At 40.2% G+C, this 24,429-nt stretch overlaps 1 protein-coding gene and 1 pseudogene across 2 annotated transcripts in view; both read right to left on the reverse strand.

The window, feature by feature from the left end:
* Positions 1-23,679, reverse strand: part of LOC102866378 (cytochrome P450 2C18-like) — a 30,146-nt gene extending 6,467 nt beyond the window's left edge. Inside the window, exons 1-6 of one of the 2 annotated variants that reach the window (XM_006880366.1) lie at positions 23,512-23,679; positions 20,239-20,401; positions 19,934-20,083; positions 15,573-15,733; positions 5,584-5,760; positions 924-1,065 (exon numbers count right to left, since the gene is read on the reverse strand). In XM_006880366.1, the coding sequence (XP_006880428.1) occupies positions 924-1,065; positions 5,584-5,760; positions 15,573-15,733; positions 19,934-20,083; positions 20,239-20,401; positions 23,512-23,679 (961 nt within the window). The remainder of the gene's footprint in view (positions 1-923; positions 1,066-5,583; positions 5,761-15,572; positions 15,734-19,933; positions 20,084-20,238; positions 20,402-23,511) is intronic. The other variant, XM_006880367.1, reaches the window with a different exon arrangement.
* LOC102865973 lies at positions 1,300-1,799 on the reverse strand (annotated as a pseudogene).
* Positions 23,680-24,429: the final 750 nt, after the last annotated feature.

Below are 24,429 nucleotides of genomic sequence, written 5' to 3' on the forward strand. Positions count from 1 at the left end.
TAATGATCCTATTTCTTGATTATCCAATTTTAGATGTCATCTAATGATATCCTTGTAAGAGTTATGGTCATTCACATCTGCAGTAGTAATCCCTTAAAAATACAGGAAGACAGGGGAACTCTGGTGGTCTAGGGCAAGAAGTTGCATTGCAATCTCAGAAGTACGTGGTTTGAATCCACCTGATGCTCTGCTAGAGGAGGGAAAATCTGTTACAGGAGGAGATCAGATGTGATTTAACGGTACACACACACAAAATGATAAAATACAAAAAAATACAAGAAGATATACGCATATGCACACACAGACATACTTCCTATCGTTCATAATTTTTTGTTATATCAATATTATGCTTATGTAAATATTCAGTGATAAAATTGTTTCAACTTTTATACATGTTTTTATTTTAAAATGTACATATTTTAATTCCAAATTTTCTAGATTATTGCTCGGGTGTATATTTCAAACTCTTAGTAATCATTACCATATTATTATGAAACCTTAGGTAATGAATAATTTTCTTTTGTTTTTGGAATTTTTGTTACATGTGTTTTATCCATCCTGCCCTTTCAGAATTGGTTGACCACTAGACCTGGCGTCCATTAGTTTTCTTGATAGTTTCCTAGTGTGGATTCCTCCCCCAGAATCCCTACACTACACCAGTGCGTTGTCACATTATCTGCAGTGCACGCTGGCTTTCTCACAGTCACCCTCCCTTACAAGACAAACTCACTTTCTCCCTTCATGGATTCCAGCCATATGCCTTTGTGTTGGCAGCACAGTTTCTTATTTACTAGGCCACTAGAGCTCCATCACAGAAATGTAAATAGTAAGGATTTTTCCAAGAGAAACAAGATAGAAAACGCTAGTAATTTATTGTCAAGTGCCATCTAAGTCGTTCACCTGCCCTTCAGCTGTACTCATACCTGTGACCTCTGGGTGCTTCATCAGAAGTAAGAGTCCGTATCTCAGGGTGGTACTTGTTGTCTCTGTACCAGCTGCAAACAGGTCACTTATCGTCATTATCAAGTTTTCCGTTGTAAATTCAGTCTGTTTATTGTGCTTTTCCTAGGAATATTACCCAAAAGTTTGACAAGTTAGTTTTCTTTTTCTCTCTCTTCATAGTCATTTTAATGTATCAACAAATGCGGGAAGGGCAATCAAGACTAAAGAGGGTGCAATGGCGTGGAGCTGGCACTGGTGCTAGCTACAAAGGTGACTTGTCTACTGAGGACACGTGAGATCCACCTGTGATAAACAAAATCTGAGCTGAAGGCACACATTCTGCATTACTCTGACCTTTTAGCAGACCTTCTGGTCCGGCAGTAGTGGATTGCTCTGAAGTGAATTCAAATGGCCAGTGAGGAGAGCTAGCTGTAGGTCTGTCATGTTCACAAAATAAAATGCCATTGATGTAGTGAAACCGATCTCCCGGGACCGGGCAATTCCGGCAGGTAGAGCATGTAAAACATTTAAGATGATACACATTGCCTTGCGCCCTCATGACGAGTTCACTCGCAGGAATCGACTGTCCACACGCACTGCAAGCACCACTATTCCCAAAGAACCTAATGTAGTCATTTCTGCAAAGGCTCCTGCCACTCTTGGTGTAACAGGACGTGTGGCTGTCGCCCAGCTGTGCCTGGCAGCAGGAGCACTTGAGGCACCGCTAGGCTATGCCAGTAGCTGTCCTGGGCAGAGAGCAGAAAATGATCTGTAATCTTGCCCCTGCTGCCTGCGCACCATGAGAGGGAGCCGACCTTCATCGGGGTCGGCTGCGAGCTGCTGCCTGGATTCACCATGGTTTTTCTCAGGCTATGCTCTGCGGCCATGAGCTCCTCTCAACTTTGCAGCGCTCGTCAATTTCAGCTTTGGTTCTTAGGCTCGAGCAGCGCGCTCCACCCCTAGCGGCGCCTCCTCCCAGCCCCCGCCTCTGCCCAACATCCCCACCCCCCAACCAGCAAGTCACTTTTCTGTGTGTATTTACAATGAGTTAAAAAAAAAAAAAAGTCAGATTGCTATCAAGGTAAGCAAACTTGGAAATTAGAAATTTCTTTTTTTTAGGATGAACTCTTGTACGGTTTGGCAGATGTTATGTGCCATCGAGTCGTTTGCGACTCATAGCGACCCTATGTACAACAGCCCTAAACCCTGCTCTATCTTGTGCCAATGGCATTGCCTCTGACACACCCATCCCGATTACCCCAGTCACTGAATCAATCCACCTCATAGAGGGTCTTCCCCTCCTGTGCTGTCCCTCCACCCTACCAAGCATGATGTCCCTCTCCAAGGACCTGTCTCTCCTTTCAACATTTCCAAAGTATGTCAGACGAAGCCCCAGAATCCTTGCCTCCAAGGAGTAGCCTGGTTTAACCCTCTCCAGGATGAATCTGTTTGTTTTCTTGGCAGTCCATGGTATATTCAATATTCTTCTCCAGCACCACAGCTCAAAGGCATCAATTCTCCTTCTATCCTCCCTAGTCCTTGTACAGCTCTTTGACGCATAACAAGTGATTGCAAAGACCATGACCTGTATCAGGCGCACCTTAGTCTCCAGAGAGACACTGTTGCTCTTGAGTATTTTAGAGAGGTCCCTAACAGCAGACTTTCCCATCGCAATACGTTTTTTGATTTCCTGGCTGCTGATGCCAAGAGTGTTGACCGTGAAGCCAAGCAAACTGAAGCTGTGAACAACCTCAGTCTCTTCGCCTTCCTTCCTGATGCTGCCAATTGGTCCAGTGGTGAGAATCTTTGTCTTCTTGATATTGAGCCTCAGTCCATACTGAAGGCTGCATTCCTTGACCCTCTGCAGCAAATGCATGAGGTTCTCCTCAGTTTTGGCAAGCAGGGCTATGTCATCTGTATAACGCAGATTGTTAATAGATCTTCCACCAATCCTGACTTCTCCTCATAGAGCCCAGCCTCTCGGATAATCTGCCCTGCATACAGATATTAGAGATTTAAAAGCTCTTCATTTTTACGCAGTTCTCATTTTGAGTTCTGAAAAATGTCATTTGCCAGCCTTTTGCAGCCCAATAGGCCCTGCAGTAGAGTTCTTGCCAATGTACTAGAAGCAGAAGACTAGTGCCTCTTCGTCTTTCTTTTTGCTTATTCAGAACAGATAGATATGGAAGTATAGGTGGGGCAGACATTGTCTTGGAACAAGGTATTTTTCAGAATGAATGCGAAGGGCTGTTTACTATGTATGACGGAGCAAAGTGGAAGGTGCAGGCTCTGTGATGCTTCTGGGCTATTCGGCTAGTTCTTATCTGGCCCAATGTGAAATGCCTTGTATGTGAGATACAACCCTTTGTTTAAGCCATAGTGAATGGTAATTCGACTTTTATTTGTCGACAACCACAATGTATTATTAAATATATCAAAAATAATTTTTAAATATTAGATATAATAGTGAAGAAAAACTTGAAATAATATGAGAGCTTGTAGGGCCCTCTTTCACCTGGAATAATTAGCAAGACTTTAGAATCCCCTTTCAAAACTGAGAAAAACACTGAGAATTTGGATTAGTACAATCTTCTGGAAAGGTATCTACATCTTAACCAGAGTAACAGACATCCCCAGAGGGAAAAATTTATTCCTTTTCCTAGAAGAACAGGAGCCAATGAGAGGAAGGGACGTGCTGCTTCCTCTGATTACTTCCATTTAGTCCATATCCTTCACAGTATTCCATTTAGAACACAGGGTTTGAGTGGTCCAATTCAAATCTATGGACAGGTTTTAAAATTTTATCACTCTCATCATCTCTTCTTCCCATTTTGGTCTACTGACTGATTTCTGTTCAAAGTGACTATCATCTGAATCTGTCTCATTGATTAAATTTTACAAAAAAGATCTGTTTTTATACTGAAATGTCTACATTTCCTCTTATATTTTGGTCCTCTCTATAGCCTTTGAGCTGTGGTGCTGGAGAAGAGTATTGAATGTACCATGGACTTCCAAGAAAACAAACAGATCCATCCTAGAGAGGGTTAAACCAGGCTACTCCTTGGAGGCAAGGATTCTGGGGCTTCGTCTGACATACTTTGGACATGTTGAAAGGAGAGACAGGTCCTTGGAGAGGAACATCATGCTGGGGAGAGTAGAGGAACAGCGCAGGAGGGGAAGACACTCTATGAGGTGGATTGATTCAGTGACTGGGGTAATCGGGATGGGTGTGTCAGAGGCAATGCGATTGGCACAGGATAGAGCAGGGTTTAGGGCTGTTGTACATAGGGTCGCTATGAGTCTCAAATGACTTGACGGCACATAACAACAACAACATAGCCTCCTATGACACAAACTCTGGTGATACAATGTGCAATTGCTTGACTGCTTACTGAAAGGATAGCAGTTCAAACTCAATGGCCACAGCAGAAAAGACTTGGAAATCTGTTATTCTACAGGTTTTAACCCAGAATCTATGAAGCAATTCTATCCTATCATACAGGAGCCCCCTGCATTAGAATTGACTCAACAACAAACAGTAGCAACAATCAGCCTCCTGTGACAAAAACTCTTAACTAAATAGAAAAGCCTTCCCAATAGTAGTCACTTGCCAGGGTTTTTTTCATATTTTCTTCTAAAATATACTTCTTCCTTGATTTATTCTCTTCCTATAATTTCTGATAACACAACAAGGTAGAAAACCTTGATCTTTCAAACTCCACATTTTCATGAAATTGAACCAATCTCAAGGAATGAAAAATCTCCCAGCTGGTCTTAATCACTTTTCGTTTCATAGAGATCGTTCTACATAACTCTTGGGATAATTTCCCTAATGGTAATTGGTATTTTTAACTACTCTTTCAGGCATATATCTAATAAAAAAAAACTTTCCATGCTAATATTCATGTTTATAGATTACCTGACAGAAATAAAATCCAGCTTCCAATAGCTGTCCAAATTAAGTTTTATTATAGTCCATTAATTGTTTTGTCTTCCATTCAGTGAATCTCTGCTCCCACACCTCTCTGAACCTCTGCAAACATCATTCATCTGAATGCCTTCTCCAGTCCTTCATTGCAAATATTCCTTCATTCTCCATGCCGTATACTATGTGCAGTAAGCATTTTCACCCTCATTTACTGGCATAGTATTTAACATTTCCAACCTATTTCTAATTGTTTCCATTTGAATTCAAGTGTGTATTTGATTTCTCTTTATGGTTATTTAGAGGGTCTATATTGTTTCTATCCTTAGCCATTACATTTTTTATTTTTCAGTGTTGAATGCAGACCCATGTACATGTTGTTGGACTTTTTGGTTAGGTTCCATAGAATTAGTTCTCACTCATTGACACTATGTACAACAGAAAGATAAGAATCCAAAATGACTTGCCTGGTAATTTAAACATCCCTGTCAAATACCTACCTGCATTCACTACTGCTGACTTGATTACAACTCACGGTGACTGAGGTTGAAAATTTTTATGGGAGGAGATTGCCCATCTCTCTTTCATAGAGACTGCTTAACAGTGCAATATGCTATGCATTGTGCCACCAAAGCTCCTCTGTCAAGTGTAGAACTATCCATTTAACCACAATAAATGTAAGGAAAAAAGCAACTGATCTATCATTCATATCTTACCTTCTCCATTTTAATCAGGAAACAATCAATGAAGTCCCGAGGATTGTTGATGTCTAGGGATTCTTGGTGTTCTTTTACTTTCTCCAAAACATATTTTTTTAAGTAGTTGGTATTACTAATAAATCTGTTATGACTCCCTGGGAAATAATCCATGAGTATGGGGAACATATTGCAGATCTAAAAGAGAAGTCTTTAATAAATAAGCAAACTTATCTTATGAACACATATATGTCTTATATCAAGTTCTGGCTAAAAACTGTACCTTTGAAGATGGGTAAAATATGTTATCCAACTTAAGGGGAAGCTACTTACTATGCATATGAGTTAATTTTCTATGAATACAGAAATATTTGAGGGCTGAAATGCTAAAAATGTTACAGCCAATAATTTTCTATATTTATATATTATATTTATCATATATATCATATTTCAGTAGTCTAATCTTTCACCTCAAATTTCCTTACAACTGTGAGAGAGAAGATGGCATAAATTAGTAGTATTTACATTTTATTACTGGGAACTTAAGGTAAGGAGGTTGGATTATCTGTATCACGTATGTTTCTACCTATATTAATCAACCTCAGAAATAGAAAGAAATTTAAAAATTGATGTGTGCTTAAAATTACAGTGACATCTAATTTAACATTTCATGGATTAAATAACACAATCAACTAAGTGGCTCCTCTAATATCATGCAATTAGCATCTAGACAGAGTGCAGGACATACCACTTGGTACAGACAAAAATGTGGTGCTTGTTTGCCACTCATGCACCATAAATAAACAATTTTCTCATCTCTGAAGTACCCAAATAGGAGGAATCTCAACTAAAGCAGCAAACTATGTTAGGCAGAGCTGTCCAGTAACATCTGTGGTCCCAGACATTCCTCTTCTTTTATATCCTGAATTGGAATATTTCTGCTAAGAAAGTGGAATGAAGAAAGTCACTCGGTGAAGGGAGTACAAGACTTATAGATTAAGAAATGCTGCCAACATGACTTTCTATCTCCACTGAGTGCTCTTTACAAAGTTTCAATGTATTTTATGGGTTTGGAATTTTGCTGGAAAATTACTGACCAGGGAGCCTTTGGGCTTGATGGCAGTTCTATATTGTAAGCAGTTTTCTAGTCTCTAAACATCTCACTGAGGTTCACATCATAATTAACAAGGCTTTTTAGAACTGAAATACTACACATTTCTGGCTTTAACAAATGTGTTTTCTTACACAAACTCATTTATTGCCATAGAGTCAGAACCAACTCAAAGCTGACCATCAAGCAGATTTTCAGAGGTTTTAAATTGCACAGAAGATTGCCCATCTTTCTGCTGTGGAACTGCTGTTGGATCTGAACTTCCAGAAGGTCTTGGCCTTGGATTAGCAGCATAGCTCACTATACACTCTGCTATTCTTATGCAGTAGGAGCACAGAAATTTATGTTCAAACTGGTTAGAACTGCTTTCTTTCTCCAGTCTCTTTGAGCCTTTTATTCCTGTTGTTGTTGTTGAGTACTGTAGAGTCAGAACCAACTCATAGCTGAACCTCCAGTGCGTTTTCAGAGGCAGGATTGCGCATCCTCCCACGGAGCAGCTTGTGGCCTAGAACTATATGCCTTCGGGATTGCAGCACAGCTATTTATCACTAGGCCACCAGAACTCCCTTTTTTTCCCTAAGCTATCTTTATTTGGTTTGAATCTCTTTTCCTCTAGCTCTACATGATAATTTATTTGTCTTCTCTCTTTTAAATCACAAAACAATTTAATTTAAAACACACCATATTAGTCCATCTGTATAGTTTAGAGAGCTATCACTAATAGACCTTGCAGTGATTTGCAGGTTGGTAGGACACTGGAAGACATGTCAATGGTAAATAGCAATGGGCAGGTTTCAGTGAACCTTACAGACTAAAACAGACTAAGAAACAGGATTTGCCATCCACTTCTGAAGTAGCAACCCCCACGAATAACAAAGGAACATTGTTAGATAGAGTACAGGAAGTAAAGTCCCTCAGATTTTAAGATACTAAAAAAATAAGAAGAAACAAATGCACACATCCATTAAAAATCAGAATATGGAATATACGAAGTATGAATCTAGGAAAATTGACATTTGTAAAAAATGAAATACATAAAGAGCAATACCTTCATCATCAGTGAGCTGACATAGACTGATACTGGCCATTTAAAATCAGATAATCATAGATCTATTACACCAGGAATGGCAAATTGAGCTGTTAAACCCACAATGAAGAAGAACGTATCAAGATCTATCCTGAAGTACAATGCAATGAGTGATAGGACTCTATCCAAATGCACACAAGAAAGAACTATTAATACAACTGTTATTGAAATATACCCACCAGCAACTATAGCCAAAGATGAAGAAATTGAGGACTTCTACCAACTTTTGTAGTCTGAAATTCATGAAGATGCATTCATAATAGTGACTGGAATGCAGAAGTTGGAAGAAAGGGAATCCCAGAACACTTGATTGTGATAATGCAAAACCTATACTTGGACCAGGAGGCTGTTGTCAGAACAGAGCAAGGAAATACTGCATGGCTCAAAACTGGGAAGGGCGTACACCAGGGATGTGTCCCATCTCCATACCTTTTCAACCTACATGCAGAACAGATTATCCAGGAGGCTGGGCTCTATGAGGAGAAGTATCGCATCAGGATTGATGGAAGATTCATCAACAATCTGCATTATACAGATGACACAATTCTACTTGCTAAAACTGAGAAGGACCTGAAGCACTTGCTGCAGAAGGTCAACGACTGCAGCTTCCAATATGGCTTGAGGCTCAATATTAAGAAGACAAAGATTATCACCACTGGACCAATTGGCAGCATCAGGATGGATGGTGAAGAGATTGAGATTGTTCACAGCTTTAGTTTGCTTGGCTCCACAGTCAAAACTCTTGGCACCAGCAGCCAGGAAATTAAAAGATGTATTATGATGGGAAAGTCTGCTGTTAGGGACCTCTCCAAAGTACTGAAGAGCAGTGGAAACTAAGGTTTGCCTGATACAGGCCATGGTCTTTGCAATCACTTGTTATGCATCAGAGAGCTGGACAATGACTAGGGAGGCTAGGAGGAGAATTGATGCCTTTGAGCTGTGGTGCTGGAGAAGAGTGTTGAATATACCATAGATTGCTAAGAAAACAAACAGATTTGTCCTGGAGAGAGTTAAACCAGGCTGCTCCTTGGAAGCAGATTCTGGAGCTTCGTCTGACATAGTTTAGACATGTTGCAAGGAGGCACCAATCCTTGGAGAGGGACATCATGCTTGGAAGGCTGGAGGGACAGCACAGGAGGGGAATAACCTCTATGAGGTGGATTGATTCAGTGACTGGGATAGTGGGGGTAGGTGTGTTGGAGACAGTGAGATAGGCAAGGGGCTAGAGCAAGGTTTAGAGCTATTGTACATAGGGTCGCTATGAGTTGCAGGCAACATGACGGCACATAACAACAAGAAGTAAGAGAAGAGCAGACTTTGGGGCAGAAATGAGACTGGAGATTGAATTTTAGACAGTGATTTATTCATTGCAAATATCTTGTTTTAAAATGCAAATGATAACTATACATGTGAATAGTGCATAGTCCACTATTAGTGGTGAATATGTACCACTCATCTGATGGTCTGCACTAGAGTCACACCTATGGAGTAAGTTGATGGTTATTGTTGTTGTTGTTAAGTGCCGCCGAGTCACAGGTGATTCATAGCGACCCTATGAAGGAGAGTCCTCAACTCTTGGGTGTCTTTCATCCTCTCTCCATGTTCATAGGGTTTCCGGAGGCAAGCTATTATGGAAGTGGATGCCACTCCTCCTTCAAAGCTTGCTTTAGTTGGGGAGCTCCACCCCACTCTGTCTGCATTGGTTAACCAGGAATTAATGCATTTGACACATCACTGTCACAGTGTTTAGCCTCACAGCAACCACAACTGACCGCTGTACGGCAACTTGTACACCAGGGGTATACAACCTAGAGTAATGTCTGAACAAAAACAATGAAAGACAGGCCCGAGAAACTCAAAATCAGCAGCAAAACAAAGCCAGGGGCTGACTGTGGACCAGATCGTCAGTTACTCATGTCAAAGTCCAAACTGAAGTTGAATAAAATAAAAACAAGTCCTCAAGTGCCAAAATACGACCTTGACTCAATCTCACCTGGATTTAAAGAACCTCAAGAATAGATGTCATACACTAGTGTTTGAAAACCAGGTAAGCTGTGAGATTACATCAAGGACATCATTCAGAAAGAAAAAAGGTCATTACAAAGACAGGGATGAAAGAGAAGACCAAAATGGATGTCAGAAGAGACTGAAAATCGCACTAACTGTCGAGAGACCAAAACAAAGGAAAGAAATACTGAAATGAAAGAATTGAACAGAAGATTTCAAAGGGCAATTTGAGAAGATAAAGCAGTTTTATAATGAAACGTGCAAACAGCTGGAGTCACTGTGATGTTGTTGGTTTTTTTATTGTTGAGTCGAAACTGACCCAAAGCTGGCCCTCTGGCAGGTTTTCAGAGGCAATTAATCACACAGGAGGAGTTGGCCCGTTCTTCTTCCACGGAGCAGATGGCAGATTCAAACTGCAAGCCTTCAGGAACGCAGCACAGCTTTTGGCACTAGGCCGCCAGAGTCACTGTACCCCACCCCTCTAAAAATGATCGATACTGAACTAAACCATTTCAGGAAGTAGCATATGATCAAGAACCAGTGATCGTGAAGGAAGATGTTCACGCACTGAAAACATTAACAAAAATAGGGCCCCAGGAATTGATGAAATATCAATAAAGATAACACCAGATACCATCTGTCTATGCCAAGATACCTGTCTACCACCAGATATGTGCTTACTAGCCTATGCCAAGAAATGTAGAGTACAGCTACTTAGCCAAATAACTGGGAGAGATTGATATTTATTCTCATTCCAATAAAAGATGATCACAACAGACTGCAGAAATGGTTGAACAATATCATTAATGTCACATGCAAGAAAATTTTGTGGAAGATTATTTTTTAAATGACTGTAATGATTTATTTACAGGTAACTTTTAGAAATTCCAGCTGGATCCAGAAAAGGCTCTCGCAAAGGAATATCACTACTGATGTCAGGTGGATCTTCACTGAAAGCAGTGAACCGCAGAAAAATGTTTATTTGTATTTTATTGACTATGCAAAGGCATTTTTTTTTACTGTGAATCATAGCAAATTATTACTAACACTGAGAAAACTGGGAATTTAGAACACTTAATGGTGCTTATCTAAAACCTACACATAGACCAAGAAGTTGTTCTCCAAATAAAGCAAAGGAACACTGCACGGTTTCAAATTATGATATGCATCTGAGTTATATCCTTTCTCCATACCTATATATTGAACAAATCATTCAAAAACATTCAATCTGTTTACTGAACAAGTCATCAAGAAACTTGACTATATGAAGAAACATATGTCAGGATTGGAGGAAGACTCATCAACAACCTGTGCTATGCAGATGACAAAATCTTGCTTGCTGAAAGTGAACATCAGTTCTAGCATTTGAAGGAATACCAACTCAGGTATTGTAGGACACAGACACAACCTGGATGAGTTCACCAATTTCTGGCAACAAATACGGATGACAGACAACTACCTCGTCAGCTGACCATACAAGAGTCACTGTTGTTGTTGTGTCCGTCAAGTCAGAACACCACCCAAAGCTGACCCACCAGTTGGTTTTTAGAGGCAGTAAATTGCACAGGAGGAGATTGCCCATCTTTCTCCCACAAAGCAGCTGGTAGATTTGAACCGCATACTTTTGAGTTGGCAGTGCAATTTCTTACTACAAGCCATCAGAACTCCCTGGAAGAGATCCATATTTGTACCTATTTCCAAATAAAGGTGATCCAATAGTCTATGCAAATTATCAAGTCATCCAATTAAAACAAGCTTGGAAGCAGGAGTGGCATCCACTTCCGAAATAGCTTGTCTCCAGAAACTCTACGAACTTGGAGAAATGACGAAAGTTATACAAGTGTTCAGATCTCATTCATAGGGTCCCTACGAGTTATTGATGACTTGGCAGCACTTAACAACAATGACATTATTCATATCACCTATAAGAAAATCTTGCTGAAGATTATTAAAAATACATGGAAAAATACATCAACAGTGAACTGTCAGAAATTCAAACTGGATTCAGAAGAAGCTATGAATGAAGGATATTATTGCTAATGTGAGATGTATCTTTGCTGAATGCAGAGAAGACCAGAAAGATGTTTATCTGTGTTTTATTGATTATGCAAAGGCATTTGATTGCATGGATCATGACAAATGATAGCTACCATTAAGAAGACTGGGAATCCCAGAACCCTTAATGGTGCTCATGCAAAACCTGGGTATAGACCAAGAAGCAGTTCTTTGAGCAGAATAAATGAACACTGCATTGTTTAAAATCAGGAAAAGTGGCAGCCATTGCAGTACATTGAGCTCCATAGAGACAGCACCAGGCCAGGCAGAGCTGGACGCCATTGGATGACTCTGTGCCTCACGGACGAGAAACCATGGGTGAAGGAGATCCTAAGAAGCCGAGAGGCAAAATGTCATCGTATGCATTTTACATGCAAACCTGCTGAGAAGAGCACAAGAAGAAGCACCCGGATGCTTCTGTCAACTTCTCAGAATTTTCTAAAGTGTTCAGAGAGGTGGAAGACCATGTCTGCTAAAGAGAAAGGTAAATTTGAAGACATGGTAAAGACGGACTAGACCCATTATTAGAGAGAGGTGAAAACTTATATCCCTCCTAAGAGCAGGGAGGAAAAAAAAAAAAGAAGCTTAAAGATCCCAACGAGCCCAAAAGGCCCCTTTTGGCTTTTTCCTTGTTTTGTTCAGAGTTGTTGTTGTTTTTGTTATGCGCCGTCGAGTCGCTTGCGACTCATAGCGACCCTATGAACAACAGCCCTAAACTCTGCTCTGTCCTGTGCCAATCGCGCTGTCTCTGACACTCCCACCCCGATTATCCCAGTCGCTGAATCAATCCACCTCTTAGAGGGCCATCCCCTCCTGCGCTGTCCCTCCACCCTACCAAGTATGATGTCCTTCTCCAAGGACCAGTCTCTCCTCACAACATGTCCAAAGTATGCAAATGACACAACCCTGCTTGCTGAAACTGAAGAGGACCTGAAGCACCTGCTGCAGAGCATCAAGGACTGCAGCCTACAATATGGATTGAGGCTCAATGTCAAGAAGACAAAGATTCTCACCACTGGACCAACTGGCAGCATCAGGATGGATGGTGAAGAGATTGAGATTGTTCACAGCTATAGTTTGCTTGGCACCACAGTCTTGGCACCAGTAGCCAGGAAATTAAAAGGCGCATTGCCATAGGAAAGTCTGCTGTTAGGGACCTCTCCAAAGTACTGAAGAGCAATAGTGTCTCTCTGGAGACTAAGGTGCGCCTGATACAGGCCATGGTCTTCACAATCACTTGTTATGCATCAGAGAGTTGGACAATGACCAAGGAGGATAGAAGGAGAATTGATGCCTTTGAGCTGTGGTGCTGGAGAAGAGTATTGAGAATACCATGGACTGCTAGGAAAACAAACAGATTTGTCCTGGAAAGGGCTAAACCAGGTGGCTCCTTGGAGGCAAGGATTCTGAGGCTCCGTCTAACATACTTGGGACATGTTGTGTTGTTCAGAGTATTGCCCCAAAATCAAAGGCGAGCACCCTGGTCTTTCCATTGGTGATGTTGCAAAGACGCCGGGAGAGATGTGGAATAACACTGGATGACGAGAGGGACTACGAGAAGGCTGCTAAGCTGAAGGAGAAGGACGAGAAGGACATTGCTGCACGCAGGGCTAAAGGCAAGCCTCATGCAGCCAAAAAAGGGAGTTGTCAAGGTTGAGAAAAGCAAGAAGAAGAAGGAAGAGGAGGAAGATGAGGAGGAGGAGGATGAATAAGTTAGTTGTAGCGCAGTTTTTCTCCTCTTGTCTATAAAGCCTTTAACCCCCCTGTACATGACTCACTCCTTTTAAAAGAAAAAAAATGGCATGCAAGGCTGTGTAAGATTTGGTTTTAAACTGTACAGTGTCATTTTTGTGTAGTTAACACTCTACCGAATGTGTCTTTAGATAGCCCTGTCCTTGTGATATTTTCAATAGCCACCCACCTTGCCTGGTACAGTATGGGGGTTATAAATTGGCATGGAAATTTAAAGCAGATTCTTGTTGGTGCACAGCATGAATTATTTATATATGGGGATGGTAGGTTTTTGTTGGTTGTTTTTATTTTTCATCGTCAGTAGTTCTGTTAACTGAATACCACTCTGTAATTGCAAAAAAAAGAAAGAAAAACAAAGAAAAGTTGCAGCTGTTTTGTTGATATTCTGAGTGATTCTAAGTAAATAATTTTTTTTATTAGGGAAAAAATCAGGAAAATCGTGCATCAGGCTTGTTTCCTCCTCTATACCTTTTCAATCTATATGATGAGCAAATGATTTGAAAGATTGCACTACAAGAAGAAAAAGAAAAGGAAGATGGCATCTGGATTGGAGGAGGGCTCATTAACAACTTGCATTATATAAATGACACAGCCTTGCTTGCAGAAAATGAAGACTTGAAGCACTTCATGCGGAAGCTCAAAGACTATAACCTCAATATGGGTTCCAGCTCAACATTAAGAAAACCAAAAAAAACCCCTCACCACTGGACCAAGAGAGAGCATCACAATAGATGGAGATAAGATTGAAGTTAATTATTTGATTTTACTTGGGTCCACATGCAACACTCTTGGTAGCAGCAGTCAAGAAATCAAGAGATGTGTTCTATTGGAGGAATCTGCGGTCAGTAACCTATCCGAAGTTCAAAAGAGCCAGGATCTCTAAACACTAAGGTGCTCCTGATTTTCAGTTGTTTCCTATGCATTTGAATGCTGGTCAGTGAATAAGGAAGATTGACAACAAATTGATCTCTTTGAATTGTGATGGTGATCATAAAGAGTACTGAGCAGCACAGGGACTGCCAGAGAATAAACCACTCTGTCATGAAGGACGTGCAAGCAGAATGCTGAGAGGCAAGCATCTCGCTTCCCTTGGACTTACCTTTTCAGGATGAACTAGTTTTAAAGGCATCATGCTGGAGAGGCTCAGTTAAAGGGATGAGATCTCTCAAGGAGGTAAGTTGATTCCATGGTGACCATAAAAGACTTGTGCAAGACAGATTGTTAGGATGGTGCTAGAGAAGGCAAAAATTCAGGTCTATTGTTCACGTATCGATATGAGTCATAATGTGCACGTAACAACAACAACAACAAACAATAGACCTTACAAACCTCAATTTCTGTGATTTTTTTTTTTAAATTTAGTTTATTATTTTTTGTGTATGTACTGTCAAATCAGATCTGACTGGTACAGGAGGAAATTGTCCCTCCTTCTCCAGCAGAGCATCTGGTGGATTCGAACCATGTACCTTTGGGATTGCAATACAGTTTCTTGTCACTAGGCCACCAGAGCTCCCCAATTTCTGTGATCTTGAGACCAAAGTACTACATGATGTGTGAGTTCCTTTGCTGGCCTCTGTAAAAGGGATCACAATAAAGGGCCTTAATGATTGGATGGAGACTAGTAGTAGAACCCCCTTAGCCACTTTCAGCTCGGAACTGAACTAACTATGTGGCACAACTTGGAATATTACACATATTCCAAGACAGAATTTTGTTATCATACACATACTCAGGAAATGAAAAAAATTCCATGTACACCATTATACTAAAGCCATCTCTTTAACATAGCAAAGAAAATCCATTCCCAAATGGGATTATAAACACAAGTATAGGATTTAGGCTTTTACAAGGTATGCTTTTGGGAAACTCAGTTAAACCCATAAGAGACTGTAAGGAAGACTTTTGTGCTCCAATATTACAATGTGGTACAGATAGAATTTTGTACATGTCAGAGAATGAAACAAATGATTTCTTGAGAAGAAAGGATCTTGGCCTCACCTGGATCCAAGGAGAACTCATAATGTGGACATTCTCATTGAATTTTTCCATCATTTTAAGAAAATCCTTATCTTTATAATCAAAATGATTATGGAAAATAATGGAGCAGATCACATTGCAGGGAGCACAGCCCAGGATGAAAGTGGGATCACAGGGTGAACCTAAAGAATTGGAGACATTTTAAAAATACAGTCAAAATACATATATAAAACAGATGTCTTTGTTATCTAGGGCTGCTGTATCAGAAGTACCACTGGTGGATGATTTTAACAACTAAGAGTTTATTCACACAGTTTAGGAGGCTGGACGAACTTCCAGTCCAGGAGAAGACTTTCTCTGTCATTCTTTGGAAAGGACTTTGTGTTCTTTTCACACCTGTGAACTTAGCATCCTTTAGAGATCTCCATTTGTCTTGGGCTCAGTCTTCCCTTGAGTTTAAGAGATTCTCAGTGCAGGAGCCCTAGATCCAAAGAATGTGTTATGCTCCTGGTTCTCCTTTCTTGGGCAGAGTCCTGACCCTCCTCTGCTCACTTCTCTCTCAGCTCATGTAAGACAGCACATTATTCAGGCCGAACCCTGGGGAACTCCGCTCACATTGGACCAGGACTGTGGCCCGAGTTAAGGATGTTGCATCCCAACCCCAAGCACTTTGCAACTGATTGGCTGATCACATCACAGGAGATAATGACATAATTGCCAACTTATATCATTATCACTGAAAATCATGACAGCTAAGATGACATATATTTTTGTTTTTCTTCCGTGCTGTCCAATCAGAACCAACACACAGCTGACCTTTCAGTGGATTTTCAGAAGCTGTGAATGGCAAGGGAAGAGATTTCCTGTCTTTCTCCCAAAGAGCAATGGATAGATTCAAGCTGTCTGTTTTGGGGTTAGCAGTGCCCCTCCTCATCCACTGGGCCTCCAGTGCTCTTCCCATGGCATGCCGTCCTTGCCCTATCTCTAATTGTATCTTCTGGCCACGTGCAAACTTTCCCACCTCATCACATCATTCCAAAAGTCTTAAGTCAACTTCACATCCAAATTCCATTTTGAAGCAAAGTTCCTCTTCATCTGTGAATCTAGAATCAAGTTATTGGCTTCAAAAATGCAATGATGCAATTTGTACAAAACAGACTTTTCCAAAATGAAAAAAAAAATAAAGGAAAGAAGGAATAATGGAAGTTGAATAAATGGAAAAATTTATTAAAATAATTTCTATTAACTCTTAAGGCTTGAAAATTTTCTTCTGTTCTCTGAGACCTCTAGACTGTGGTCCTGAGCTCCAGACTATGAATGCTGGCCATCCTTTCTGGAAGTGGATGAAGACTATGTGGTCTTGCATTTCAGATCTGCCTTTCAGGTCCTGGAATGACAACTTGCTTCCCCAGCTTTGGCAACCTCACTCTCTGTCCTATCTAAGTAGAAGTGAACTTATCCCTTCAGCCTTTAAAGGCCCAGTTTTCTGTTTCTTGAACAGACACCTGTCCTCTCCCTCTCCCCCTACTGGGCAATAGATCTGGTTCCATTACCCTGGCACTTATGAATGCCAAGTTCATGCTACTGAAAAAAGTTACTGAAGCTCTGACATTTTGAAACCAAAAAGGTTGTTGTTAAGTGCTGTCCAGTATGACTTATCAGACCTTAGGAACAACAGATCTGAACTCAAGTCCTATCTCACACTTTCTGACACACTAGAGCCCATTGCAGCAGTCATTGTGTCAATCCATCTGGTTGAAGGTCTTCTTCTCTTCTGCCATCCCTCCATCTTTCCAAGCATGATATCCCTCTCTAAGAAGCAGCCTTTCTTAGCAACATGCCCAAATTATGTGAGATCTTTTTTGCTTCAAAGGAACATTCTGGCTGCACATTCTCCAAGACTTATTTCTTTGTGCTTTTGGCAGTCGATGGGATATTCACTATTCTTCTCCAATACCAACTTAGAAAATTCTTTTTCTGTCATATTTATTCACTGTCCAGCTCTCAGATGCATAGCAAGGGAAGAGAAAGACAATGGCTGAATCAACCTTAGTCCTCAAACTGACATCATTGTCCCTCAATAATTTGGAGAGGTCCCTAACCGCAGACTTTCCCAGTGCAATGCATCTTCTGATTTCCCAATTGCTGGTATGAAGTGAGTTGATTGTGGATCCAAGTAAGATGAAACTGTTGACAACTTCAATCTATCATGATGTTACCTATTGGTCCAGTGGTAAGAATTTTTGGCTTTTTGAAATTGAGATGTAATCCATATTGATGGTTGTATTCTTTGATCTTTTGCAGCAAGTGCTTGAGGTCCTCACTTCCAACAAGAAAGGTATGTCATCTGTATAATGCAGGCTAATAATGAGCCTTCCTCCTGTCTTGATGCTATATTCTTAATAGTGTTCAACTTCTGGAAAATTTGCTTGGATCATAATTATTACTGTTCAGTATCTTCATACTTTTCCAGCCTCTACTCACTACCCGTTCCAAAGTTGCTTTCACCATTTAGGTTCTATTAGAGCAGCACGCCATTCTTCTAGTACCAAATTCTGTTTCAGTTATCTAGCCCTGTTAGAAGGAGCTGTGGTGATGTAATCTACAGGCAGTTGCCCTGAAAATGCAAAGTCCAGACCTCTCTGTGATCTAAATCCAGCTGCTTTGAGAAAGAAAGATGGAAAGTCTCCTCCTATGTAATTTAGAGCCTCAGAAACCCAATTGTGGGGGCCGGTGGGGGGCGGTCAATTGGGAGTTGTTTTGACACAATGGAAAAGAAGAGAGAGTGTGCTCTGTTTTGGTAACAGAAATACCATAAGAAGGTGACTCTAACACAAAGAGTTTATACTTTAACAGTTTAGGAAGCAAAAGGTCCAAATGCGGAGATCCAACTCTCTAAGCTGGTATTTTCTCCTTTGGCTTTGGGGAAGATACTTGTCTCCTTTCAACATCTATGGGCTTGATGTCTCTTGGAAGTCCCCATGTGTCTTGAATTCATTCTTCCCCTGTGCCTAACAGGTTCTCAGTTTTGGGATGTTGGATCAAAAGCACATGTTCCTTTCCTGGCTTCTTTCTTAGTAGTAGTGCCTCCCTACTTATCTGCTGACTTCTTGATCATGTAATCTATCATTTAAGATAAAAAGTGATGCATCTACACATGAGAGAAAAAAATGCCTTTACCTTGGATTAAGGCTATGACTTATGTAAGGGTCTCACATTGCACTCTAATTCTCTTAAATGATTGTCTTAGCATATCTCAGTTACCATCATAGGAGATAATTACATAACTGAGATGCTTTCTTTTTGTGGGGGATCTATATTGTCTATATTGATATAGACAATATATTACAAGTATACATATCCATATTTATAGATGTAATTGAAGATTAGGAAGCTTTGATGGCCTAGTGGCAAGTAGCTGTGCTGCAATCTCGAAGGCACACAGTTCAAGGCCACCAGGTGCTCTGTGGAAGAATGGGCAATCTCCTTTCTCTGAAAACTCACTGGAGGGTCAGCTATGGAACAACGATTGAAGATTATTTAACACTGGATTGAAGAAATGATAGAGGATAGCTGTTGACTAACTGCTCCTCTGTCAGGTAGCATTTAAGCTGAAAATGGAAACATTCCAGGGCTCCTAGCTTTCAGAAATAATTATTTTTGCTAAGGAATTGGAGATGCTTTTGAAGTCTAAGGGATTGCTTTGTTATTCACCGCTACAATCTGATTTTCAGTACTCTGCTCTCCTTTCCTTTCACTTGAAAAGAATGAAAAACCAGGGAAATTTAGAAAACAAGTTGAAAAATCACAGCCAATGTTACAAAGACTTTACAGGCCAGTAGAACTTCCAGTGGGAAGTAAATATTTACCATAGATGTTATAACCTAAAATCCCATTATGGAGGAGGATATGTAAATATAGAAGAAAGTCCACTTAAAGTTAGGAAAGAGGATAAAAAGCTATCATAAGCTGAAATCTCTTTAAGTAAGAAATTTTATGTACTGGGTCCACTTGATAAGTGTGTATACCCGAAAAGCATTCTACAGAAATGTTCAGGAATAAGTATCCCACAATAATATTATGCTTTATAACTCCTTGAGAAAATGAGATACTAAATTTCCCATCTTCAAGACTTTCTCATTTGAGAACAAATAAGCAAAGTTCAGAAAGAACGAGACAGAGTCTTTCAAAAAGTGTACACAATCACAAGTACACACACACACACACACACACACATACACACTATATGTACACAGATATTCTCTTGTTCTCTTCTTCAAAGCCATTCTCCTCCACCTGCATTCTGATAGGATGTACTCAAAAGGAAAGGCTTGGAAAAAAGAACAATCTGTTAAGGTCACAGATGCAGAATAATCACTCACCGTTGGTTTTTCTCAACTCCTTCACAAGAGTGCAGGCTTCCTGCTGGACACTGTCCTCAATGCTCCTCTTCCCCATGCCGAAATTCCGCAGGGTCATAAGGGAGAAACGTCGAAGATCCTTCCATCTCTTTCCATTGCTGAAAATGACTCCTACAAAGAGAAATTCCAGAGAGTGAAAAGGAGATCTTTGGTGAAGAAGAGGACACTGATTTCCACAGCCACAGGGCTAGGTCAACTGTTCGGTGTCTATCCAGGCCTTCTCAGCCTCCATTGCCAGTGGCTGAGGCTTTCCTGCACATGCTTACCGAATTTGTCACTAGCTTTTTCAGCCAGTGGAAAACTTCCTCTTCCTGCAAACTCTTCTCCTTGATCAATCAAGGCTTCCTTCACTGCTTCATACCCATGCAATATCACTGTGGGCTTCATGCCAAAATACAGAGTGAACACGGGACCATAGACTTTGGAAAGCTGGTAAAAGAAGATGAAAATATTAGTTTAAGAAGTCACTATATATAGAGGACCTATACAAAGAAAACTACACAAAATTTTTGTGAGACACAATAAAGGACCTAAGTAAATGGAAAAGTGTTCCCTGTTCATGGATAAGAAGACTCAATATTGTGAAAATGACAATCCTACCCAAAGCGATCTACATGTTGAATGCAATCCCAATACAGATGCCAGATTCATTTTCCTATGAGATTGAAAGGGAAATAGAAAAGGTCATTTAGAGAGGAAAGAGACCTTGAATAGGCAAAGCACTTCTGAAAAATGAAGTGGGAGACATAGCACACACCCTGACCTCAAAACCTACTACCCAGCAGTAGTAATCCAAACAGTATGGTACTGGTACAATGACAGGTACATTGGTCAATTGAACAGAATTGAGAACCCAGAAATGGACTCTTCTATCGACAGTCAACTAATGTTCAACAATGAAATAAAGCCTTTCAAATGGGGAAATGACAACCTCTTCAACAAATGGTGCTGTCAAAACTGGACTGCTACCTGCAGAAAGCTGAAGCGGGATCCACGTCTCACACCATACACAACAATAAACTCAAAATAGATCAGAGACCTGGGAATAAAGCCCCAAACCATAAAGTTCATAAGAAACAAACTGGGATAAAGCTTAGAAGGCCTAGTCTACAGTATAAAGAGACTGCCAAACACAGCCAGAAATACACAATCTGGAGAGGATAAAAACTGATGAATGGGACCGTCTAAAGATTAAATCTCTGCTCATCAAAATCTTTTTCCAATAGGGTGATGTCTACTGACTGGGAACAAACTTTTGACAATACCATCTTAGACAAGGGTCTCATAACAAAAGTTTACAGAATACTCCTGAGCGTCCAGAAGAAAAAGACTGGTACTCCAATTACAAAATGGACAAGAGACATGGAAAGCCTTTTCACAGAGGAGGACATTTGCACGGCCAAATATATGAAGATATGTGAAGAAATGCTCAAAAATCACTGGCAATAAGAGAGATGAAAATCAAAACCACAGTGAGATACCCCAGTAGCAGTGGCAAAGTTAGCAGGGCAGCAAGTAATAAATATTGGAGAGGATGTGGAGAGATAGGAAATCTTATACTTTTTTTTTGTGGGATTATAAAATGGTACAACCATTCTAGAAGGCATTTTGGCATTTGCTTAAAAAGCTGAACATAGAAATTCCATATGATCCAGCTATTCCACTGCTTGGAATATGCTGTTGTTAAGTGCCGTTGAGTCATAGCGACCCTATGAAGGAAAATCCTCAACACTTGTGTGTCTTTCATCCTCTCTCCAGGTTCATAGGGTTTCCAGAGGCAAGCTATTACGGAAGTGGATAGCACTCCTGCTTCCAAGCTTGTTTTAATCAGGGAGCTTCACCCAACACTGTCCGCCATGGGTAACCAACCATTAATGCATTTGACACATCAGTGTCACAGTGTTCAGCCTCACAGCAACCATAAGTGAGGCACAAACAGAGACTTGTACATTAGTGTTCATAGCAGCATTATTCACCATTGCAAGTATGTGGAAACAGCCCAAATGTCCAACCACAAATGAATGGATTGAGAAATTATGGTACATTCACGCAATGCAATTTTATGCAATATGCAGGAGCAATGATTTTGTAAATTATTACCTAACTTGTGAGGGACTGGAGAGCATTATGCAAGTGAACTAACTCAGTCTCATAAAGACAACTACTGTATAAGACCATTATTATAGAATGAGTATGAGGATCCAAGGAGGGGAGGGGGGAATAGAGAGGATGGGTGGGAGGGGGCATTTATCATAGGGTTGCACAATTTGCTGGGCGAAGGGAGGGGTGAGTAAATAAAAGGGGAAATATCTGCTGTGAAAAACAATGTAAATGAACTTTATTAACTTTGTAAGTGAACCAGTATAAAATAAAACTTAAAAAGTCACTATATGGATATTAATATTTAGACATTGTTGGGTGTTTTATTTTGCTACAGAAGGCTTCAAATATTTCTCATTTTTCTATGTTGTTATGTGCTGTGGAGTAGTTTTCTATATAGTTTCTTAAAATGTAGCTTAGTTTTATATTTTTCTATACACTTTTGATGGCAATTGTTAAGATCTCCATTTAAGGATAGCCTCCAAAGTGCCAGGCAGTGCCCTGGGCACTGGGTCTGTACTTTATTACAACTAATCTTGATTTCAACACCTTGAGTATGCTGTTTATTTACCACAGTTTCACAAAGGAAAAACCTGAGGTTCAAAAAATTTAGTTTCTAGTATCCCAGAGCTAGCAAAAGACCTATATTAAAACCACCCCTAATGAACAATGTATTAATCCCAAATGCCCATCTTTGTACTAACATCCAGAAGACTGATAGGGGTTCATTCGTAAAGCTGTCCTGATGGAGATTCTAGTCAGTACTTTTGTGATGGATACTAGAAATCTATTTTTTACAATCACCCCAGTTGATTCCAAGCCCACTTCAGGCTGAGGTCTATAGGCATCATTAAACAGAGAGCAGGCAACACAGAGTCTGTGACAGGACAGGCAGCATCTCATACAGTATTTCTTATATGCTGCAGTATTCCTAGGCCACAGATGGCAGTCTTCACTGAAATTAGAAAGATACTTTCACTACCAGGGACTCCCTGATAACTATATTTCATTCACTGTTCCCTTGACATCATACACAACCTGCTTTTCTGGATAAATGTTTTCTTGGATAATCTTGAACAAAACACATAGTTTATATGGTAAATAGTTTATGAAATCTCTAATCTCTACTTTGATCCAGAATGTCATAGCAAATATTGTGAAACAGCAAAAGATAACAGCAATATTCTCTATTGCTATGTCACCTTTTCACTTTCTTCATTTGCTCCTATCTTATAATCATCCTAATAGTTCTCTTTTCCACAAATGCATGACTTTCTCCCTCTATTTCTGGTGGTGACAGATTAATAAAAGCAACAGAAACAGCAATAACTCACAGGAAGCATTTGGTTTTACGAAGACATGCATTTCTGTTTTCCTCTAATGTAAGGATGGATTTACTTCCCTTTGCGTGCCCCCAGAGGAGTATAAGATATACTTACATTGCTCAAAGATTTGCTGATATTCTTTACATTTAACTGCAGGACATTTCCGATGATTGGGAGTGGAGTGGGGCCAGGTGGGAGCTTCCCTTTCCCATGGCTCTGTTTCCAGAGTAAAACAAGAAGGAAAGAGGAGACACATACTACCAGGACCACAACTAGATCCATTGAAGCCTTCTGTTCTTACTAAGGCAACTCTAGCTTCTCATTTCTCTAATACTCCTGCCACTTAACTTATGATTATGATGTACACAGTAGCTAAGCATGCAAATTTCTTGTAATTCCTTCTGGACTTTGCTTACTGATAATAATCAGAATAACAATTTAATTTTGTTCCCAGAGCTAGGGTGGTACAAACATTTTGCAACCTGTTGCTTAGGTCCAGGTATCTACTGCTTAAAGATTAACTAAAACTCAGTTATTGATGTTAAGTCAGAACTAAGTTATAGTCCACCCTCCAGTGGGGTTTCAGAGACTGTAAATAGCATGGAAGGAGATTGTCCATTGGAATAACCAGAAAGACTTTTGGGTGATCACCTCCCTTTGAACTGTATCACTAGAGCTTCCTTTCTTTAAATATCATTGTTGTTGTTGTGTGCCTTCAGGTTGGAACCTACCCATTGCTGATCCTCCAGTCAGTTTTGAAAGGCACTTACTCTTATGGGTGGAGATTGTCCATCCTTCTGTGGAGCAGCTGGTGGATTTGAACAGTGTGCCTTCAGGATTGCAGGGCAGCTTTTTATCACTCTGCCAGCAAAGTTCTCTCTCTTTTTTTAAAATTTAATTTAATTTTATTATTTTTTTTAGTCTGTACCATCAAATTTGATCTGACTGGTACAGGAGGAGATTGTCCCTCCTCCAGCTGAGCATTTGGTGAATTCAAACAGCGTACCTCTGGGATTGCAGTGCAGCTTCTTG

The sequence above is a fragment of the Elephantulus edwardii genome, unplaced genomic scaffold, assembly GCF_000299155.1.
Source record: "Elephantulus edwardii isolate Elephantulus edwardi_28Jun2011 unplaced genomic scaffold, EleEdw1.0 scaffold00007, whole genome shotgun sequence".
Taxonomy (NCBI): domain Eukaryota; kingdom Metazoa; phylum Chordata; class Mammalia; order Macroscelidea; family Macroscelididae; genus Elephantulus; species Elephantulus edwardii.